The 8,031-nt window shown below is 39.9% G+C and overlaps 1 protein-coding gene across 1 annotated transcript in view; it reads right to left on the reverse strand.

Moving 5' to 3' along the window:
* Window positions 1-3,880, reverse strand: part of bet1l (Bet1 golgi vesicular membrane trafficking protein-like) — a 4,105-nt gene extending 225 nt beyond the window's left edge. The window contains exons 1-4 of the mRNA XM_079280014.1: window positions 3,850-3,880; window positions 1,924-2,009; window positions 1,265-1,321; window positions 1-998 (exon numbers count right to left, since the gene is read on the reverse strand). The exon at window positions 1-998 is cut by the window's left edge and continues 225 nt beyond it. Coding sequence (XP_079136140.1) covers window positions 831-998; window positions 1,265-1,321; window positions 1,924-2,009; window positions 3,850-3,868 — 330 coding nt within the window. The 5' untranslated portion in view covers window positions 3,869-3,880 and the 3' untranslated portion in view covers window positions 1-830. The remainder of the gene's footprint in view (window positions 999-1,264; window positions 1,322-1,923; window positions 2,010-3,849) is intronic.
* Between the last annotated feature and the right edge of the window lie 4,151 nt (window positions 3,881-8,031).

An 8,031-nucleotide genomic window follows, 5' to 3' on the forward strand; every position in this document is an offset into this window, starting at 1 on the left:
TCATATTAATTACTGGAAGGAAACAGTCCTTTACTGCAAACACACACTGAACTTAAACTGCTGAAAACTTTCATTTTTAGAGTTTTCTTAAACATATAATCAGTTTAATATAATCAAAACACAGACATGTAAAATAACAGTTGATTGACGGTCCTTCGACGCATTGGCTGCACTGGAGACCGGCCAATAGCAGACGGCGACGTCACTTCCTGCTCTAAGCTGCTGCGTCTCAATTCCACACGACATACAATGATATCGTTATATACGTTTATTTTGCTGTTTGAATACAAATCATCTTTTCTGTTTTGTACTGAAAGGAAGTAATAAAATATGCTCCCCCAAAAGCAATGTTTTTCAAGATATTTTCAAGTCGTTCCTTCATTTCCTTTGTGCATTTTTAGTCTGTTATATTGTTATGTTATATAATTGTCACTTTTGCAGTGTAACTGGCTTCCACTTTAAATGATTGTGTCGTCTGGAACTGAGACACAGCCACTCAGCTGTTGTTGGTTCTTCTTCCACCCGTGATGCGTTCAGGCTCCACCTTCTCCTTGCCCGTATAAGCGGCAGACGGGAACTAAAGTGGTGCAGGTATGTTTTTTTGTGTGTTTTAATAGACTCCAGCATCTTTGGTATGACAACGCTCAGCATTGTCGCCCCCCCCGACACCCCCTGCTGGTCAAAACAAAATGTTTTATGTCTACTTCCTGTTAGTTTTCTGACTCCGGTGCAGAATAAAACGTCTTCTCAGTGGAACCACAGAGACGAGTTATGACGTCAGAGTCGTACGCACCAGCTCCTGGCTGATTGTTTTTTATTCACCCCCTCTGTCAGCGTTGGATCCTGGAGACCATGTAGTAGAGCAGGAAGAAGACTACGACGAGGCCCACGGAGACGTAGCAGAGGATGCGGCGGTTGTCTCTGCCAGATCGCACCATGGTGGAGAAACGCTTCACGCTGCCGCTCAGCAGGCCCGTCACACTCAGGAAGTTAGAGTCCTGGAGAGAGAAGGAGAAGAGGAAGATTGTGAAGGGTCTTTAATAAACCTTAACTGTACAGAGAAGTTGGCCAATATCTGAGACAACCTGTTTGTATTATTATTGACCCCGGCAACATCTCCCATGAGCCTTTGTCAGAAGCATGGGATAAGTTGTGAAAAGTAGAAGAAGCCAATCAGAAACCCGGCTACGCCCAGGGACTTGGCATGTAAATTCTTGTAATATTATACAAGTAATATTTCGATAAATTGTTGGTCAGTACTCACCATGCCGTCCAGATACTCGTTCTGATCGTCAGCCTCTCTGTCGATGTCGTACGCTAGCTGTGAGATTCAGAGACAAGACAGATTATCCGGTTAAAAAACAAACAACGCAGGGTTCTTAAACTTCTTAAACTTGTTTTTCTTGTGTCGTCCTGATCGCGTGTTGAATGCACAGACTGTATAAAAGACGTCATCGTGACGTCACCCGTTGGTTTGTGGACTGACGTTTTGAAGCCTCGACTTCGCCATCTTGGATTACACTCGTTGCCATGTTGTTGTTTTTTTGCAATCAATGAACAGAACTGACCATATCTGGACTGAGGAGGAGTGACGAAGAGACGTCGTATACGTCTCTGGTACACAACGTCTCTGGTAGAGACCTGTCAATCACTGTGTAGCCCCGCCCTAAAGCATACCCTGCTTTATGGTCTATTTGACTCTAATTGGACCACAATTTAAAAAATGAACATGATGCTGTATTGAAGAAGACTTGAAACTAGAGATTGAGACCATAAACTCATGTTTACTGAGGTAATAAATCAAGAGAGAAGAGTCATTTTCTCATAGACTTCTATACAACCACAGGACTCGCCCCCTGATGGACACTAGAGAGAAATGGTGAAACCGGTAGACGAAGAGAGTAATTATTGGCTGTGCCTCACCGATTTCAGTCTGGAGACTTTGGTCGCAAGGTTCTCGGCCAGGCGTTTGTTTTCAGTGTCCAGCATGTCGTCCACAGAGTCGTGACCTGGAAACGTACAAACACATTGGATTAGAAATGTAACAGTGGTTTTTGGAGACATAGGGTTCTGTTACATTCATAATAGACAAGACACACAACAGACAAATTTCCCCTTGGGGATGAATAAAGTACATTTCTATTCTATTCCATTCTAATATTCATTTAGAGCCCCACACTCTTCATGGGGCTTTTTACACTTTGAGTTGAGTTCTTAGAAAGAACAATGTAATCTGGTACTTATTTTAGGTAAAACTGCGTAATTAAATTACAATTAATGGTACTATAAAGTGCTGTTGGTAAATGTAGAATTTGTGTTCCTGTGTGATAAATTATAGGTACACATACAGTCAAAAAAATGAGAACAATGTTTTTAGCAAACATATGAATATACAATTGGGTTCAAACGGATCTTTCTCACTTTTTCTAATCAATAAGACAGGTTTTTCTTTTCTTTTTTAAAATTATCTGCTAATGAACTGCTAATAAACTCTACATAATATAACTACTCAATTCCAACTCATGTCTTGATTAATCAAATAAGTAACTATTTACTATCCGTTTAAGAATGTTAGTCTCTATTTAACCAAATCATACAGCCATTAAAAATGTGGGACTTTTGGTTTCGATCTTGTGGGCGGGCCTTTCGGGCCAACGGCTAATCGACAGGGTTTCCCGTTCTCGGCAGCAGGGATTTGACGTGATTTTGAAATGATTAGCCCCAATTTTATCTAACCTTACGTCACCTGATTATCTAACTTAGCTATGTGCAAGTAAAAAGGTAGGTAGAAACTTGACATCGCAGAAATGTATGTTGAATTATATATATAACTTATATGAATTAGATTAGTATTACGGGAAATAGTCAACAATTAGCCCGCTAATTCAACAGCGCCACGTGAAGTCAATGACCTCGGTTTTTAGCCGTGAGCTAACATTAATGTAGCTAACGTTAGCCAACATTAATCTAGCTAACCATTAACTGTTGGCGCTTTAAGAAGCTACGTTTTATGGACACTGTGTTGATTGAATTTCGACAAGTACTAAGCTTTTAGAGAGACTACGTTTCTCCTAAACTCAAAGTTATTGGCAGTAGCAGTCCAGGTAAGGCTAATGAACGTCAGCTATTAACGTTAGCTAAAGTCAGTAATGTCAAAGTCATTAAAGTCAACGTCAGAACGTAAAGTTAACGTTTAAAACGCAGCAGTTACTGTTATTAAACGGTCCGTTCGTCGAGTAACTTAATTGAGCAATAAATTACTTTATAATAATGATTAATAATTCCTAGTTAAGTAATCAATGAAATAATGATGAATTCCAGCCCCCCCCCCCCCGAATTGACGTAACGTTACTCTAAGCAAGTGGCAGATTCCCAAAGTGCAGCACTTCGTACTGACAAGTTTCTTACTGCTGACTATTTTGTCATACAAGTTTACTAATGGCACTATTCACTGGCAGCTGACGTTACCAGATTAAACTCATGTAAATTAATTAGCTGCTGTGTCGAAGTCTGGTCCTCCAAATAGTTTCCCTCCCGTTAAAACCGTGTACACCATGTTTACTCGTACAAAAGGAAGCCAACTGTGTCGGTCAGTGACAAACAGTCACTTCTTTGGATGAGGATACGTTCAGCTAAACTCCTCAGCTAACGTTAAGTTAGTTAGCCTGTTAGCTCCGGTTCAGCTCTTAAGTGAAGTAACTAACATATCTATTTAAACCCTATTACACACACAGCTGGATCTGATCCGTCATCAACACAACTGTGACAGGAGCTCCTGTACTACTGCTGAAGACTGTCAAACGGCTGAATATTTAAAAAAGTGAGTATACGTGTCAAAATAAACAATACCTCTATTCCAGTCCGCCATGTTGATGAGTGACGTCACGATCAGCTGTGTACACGTTTGATAGGGACCCCCCCAAGCCAACCGGCTCTCCTCACTTCTTCTTTAGTGTTAGGGTAGAGGTGCATTATCGCCACCTACTGGACTGGAGTGTGGAGCTGTGGATTTGCAGAAAAATAAGCAAAACAACAACAAATAAACAGTAAATTCTCTGTTAAACTCTTAAGTAATTAACTAGAAGAGTGCTTGATATATTTCCCAGCAGATTCCCCAATGTAATCTCGTCTTTTCGATCAATTAGTCCTAATACTAACTCCCTTCTTTCTTTGTCATACCTGTTGCATTATCTGTTGGCGCATGTCTCCGGTTTATGGCAGTGTGTGCATCGTGCAGTAGAGTGCTAGCCTAGTCTATGGAGTGTCGAGTTTATTCGTGTGTCCTATCCTCAGAAGGGTAATGACCATCTCTTCCCTTGAGCTCCGGCTCCATATTCCACCATCGTCTTCATGTTTTTAAATACTGTAAAGAGTTCTTGTGTCACTTCAGTCCAAGTATTCTTGCCTAGGTTTTGTACTTACAGACTCCTTTATGATAGTTTTAACCTGTGTTAGTGGTACTTAACAGTACTTCTATGTCAATGTCAATGTCTTCTATGTCAGATATTTTTTAAACAAATATTTTCCTCCATTTAAAACTATCTGTGTACATGTGGACAGGGCCTGAAGGTGGTCAGTGTGTTGACTATGTGTGACCATATAACATCACACACACACACCAGGGTAGGAAAGTTACATATATTTTGGGGGGCAATTTTTGCCCCCACTGACTGAAATCCAGGGGCACTTTTTGAAACTTGTGAAATAACATTTAACCGTTGTTCAAAATAATAAATATACATATTTAGGCTTACAGTATATGAGCAATTGTCATCAAATGGCAATAAGATAGAGTCTACAGATTCAAAGTGTTTTCTTAGATGTTTTTAACAAAAAACAAACATAAATCAGACAATCATATTCAATTTTATTCTTATTTATTTGTGGTTATTTATTGTTATTACATTTTTTAAACAACTATTAACAATTATTAAGTCAACGATGCCTTGATTACATATACATCAGTCATTGTATGGAATTATTGAGAAAGATATTTTTGTAGCACCTCAAATATTGTGATATTACCCATTTTTGTCCTGAACTTATGCATCAGTCATTGTGTGGAATTTTTGAGAACAACAATTTCATAGCACCTTAAAATTTTTTTAAATGTGCCATTTGAAGGTACAAATTCAGTTCAGAGTTTTTACTGAGTAAAATATCTTAATTGACTGTCAGTCAGGTATTATTCATTTCCAGCAACCCTCAAATCAAAGAATAAAGACACTTTAGGTGTATTTTCCCTTTAACTCACGAGATGCAGGCAGCATGTTTTATACTTAATGTGACTATAATTCATTTTATCTAATTTCCATTGTGCAATATTTATACTTTGTTGGCATCTTATTCTGAAAACTGGATGTTTCGTCTGAAGAAACTGGATGTTGTCTCACGTTACTCTTTCCGTTAACTTTCAAAGTCCTTCGCTCGCTCCCGATCTGCGCCGTTTGAATGAGTTTACTTTGGATTTCAGCATATAGGTGCACTACAATTTAAGTGTCTGCTGAGTTGACCGCAGTCACAGGTCTGATTAAGAAGCGCTCCGTTTTTTTATTTGCTTAGAAAGTTCGGGGGCATTGTTTGCCCCTCTCCTAGTGATATCGGGGGCAAAATTATATTTCTTAGGGGCATTTTTGCCCTTTGCCCTCGTGTATTTCCAACGCTGACACACACTGTACAGACTGGTAAACTGACTTCTTAATCACCTTCCGATCTGACTTGTAACATGCGGTTAAGTGTGTACTATAGTATGGGGTCAAAGGTCATGCTAGCTCAGTGTTAAAATACTATCATACTGTCACATTGTGTTTTTTATACTTTTAATTTCTGCTCTGTTAAAGCACTGAGTGATTTTTTTTTTGTCTGTGAAAAGCGCTCTATAAATAAATTGTATTGTTATTATTATTATTATCATGCAACTATGAAACAGTGATATCACTGTGTGTGTGTGTGTGTTCAGTTAATCCGCCTGTGTCTCTATGTGCTGTAATCCACCTGTGTGTGTGTGTGTGTGCGCGCGCCACCTGACGTCAACCGGCATCAGTGCTGCTCAGATGGTGGGGGGAAGGGAAGTGTGCATGAGTTTTGTTTCCTGGTGGTTGTACACTCTTACCCCCCTGCCCTCTTCTCTCAAGTCCGTTTAGATAATGGTGTTTTCCTTTCCGCAGGTGGAGCTCAAGCAGCAGCAGTTTTAGTAGAGTTTGTGTGTAGACCTGGGCTTTGTGACTCTGTGTAGACCTGGTGTGTGTAGACCTGGTCTGTGACTCTGTGTAGACCTGTTGTGTTCTGATCAGCAGGAGGAGCTGTATCAGCAGCAGTCTCTCTGGCGCTCACTGAACTCACAGATTGTCTAATTAGATTAAGCGAGGCTTTCCTCAGATAATCATTTAGCCAGCTCCCGTTTCTTCCTCCGATGGAGTGCTGCTTGTGGCTGCGAGCTTTCTGAAGGTCAAACTGAAATTTCGGAGGAAAACAGGCTGGTTTTTGGGAGTAAATTTTGGGTCTCGGGAGCAGGTCTGAGGAGGCTGTGGCTGGGTTATGGGCTGTTTCTGGAGCTGTGAGTGTGACGCTGCTCAGAGTAATCGGACTGCCATTAATACCTGCTGCTGCTAACAGGAGGCGATGGGGGAAGTTTCTGGAAGTAAAGCCTTTCTTCTCCTCAGTGAAGTGACAACAATGTTTTATCAGAGGTGCTCTGAGTGTTGTTTATGTCAAAAAGAGTGTTTTCTTAGTGGAGAGAGCTGGCTGCTTAGTCTTTGTCTTTAGTTTGTGTGGTATCACGTACTGCTCTGATGACTAGTAAAAAAATATCCTTTTGCAGCATCTCTAATGTGAAGATTTATGGTGTGATTTCCTGTTGTAAACTGACTCTCTCAGTGTTTTTTGTGCTGTTGGTTGGAGCCACTAATGAGGCTGTAGTTATGTACAAGTGAGCAGCAAATCGCTATCCACCAATGTGTCCAGACCAATGTGTCCAGAGATGACTTCAGTTCACCTCCCAGTAGACCTTTTTCTTTCTCCCCTTCAGCCTCAAACAGGCTGCTCAGATTAAGCCTCGAATGACTGATTGACACAGATTACAGTCGAAGGCACAGAGGTCACAACCTGTGTGAGGAACACGTAGAAAGGCTGTCAGTTCACACACCAGCAGGCACAGATATTATAACTATTGTATGTGTTGTCTTTAAGTTTGTTATTGCCTTGATCGCTCTTGATTTACTGCTGCCCTTGAGCAAGGTACTGTGCGAGGAAGGGTCCGATATGATTATTAAACAGATATTTATTCGACACATTCTCTGTCATTCCCAGCATTTAAGGAAGAAATCCACGTTTTTCAGTTCAGTTAACAAAAGCTCATTCAGCCAAATTAATCGTGGATTTTTAAAGAATTTAAAAACATTGCTAAACATTCTGGGTTTTGTTGTGCAACCCAATTGTTTAATGACTATAAAATAACCTTGTAACCTTGTCGACTTCCAGCTAGAGCCCAAGTTCCCCCCAAAAATGATGTGTTGTGATTGTCATTAGTTCAGATTTTAATGATTTAACTCAGTAAAACCTTTCTATATGATGATCTACATGCTTTCTCAAAATCTCCACCATCCCAGGGATATACAACTATATAAATCTTAAAGTTGGATTGACTGTTTAATTATGTAATTTTAATATGTCCAAGGACATTTGTGATATTGGGCAATACAAATAAAAAATTTAAACAAATTTAATTTATTGAATTACTTTATTGACATCATATTTCTTGCCAGACAAAGTCTCTTATTTGTGTCTAAATCTAATCTAAATATGTTGAGTCATAAGAAATATCAGCATCAGTGTTTTCACAACCCTCATGTGTAGTTTGTATACAATTATAAACCTCACTTTCCCTGAAACAAACTCAACAGAGAGCTGTTGTATGACGTGATGTGTCTTATCTCCCTACAGTCACCGAGTCCCTGTAAGGCCACATCTGCACCTGATCACTGAGTCTGTGTTTTTTGGGAGGCCTCCGACGAGTCCCAGAGGAAAGGAAAC

Source organism: Melanostigma gelatinosum (genome assembly GCF_949748355.1).
Source record: "Melanostigma gelatinosum genome assembly, chromosome: 1".
Classification (NCBI taxonomy): domain Eukaryota; kingdom Metazoa; phylum Chordata; class Actinopteri; order Perciformes; family Zoarcidae; genus Melanostigma; species Melanostigma gelatinosum.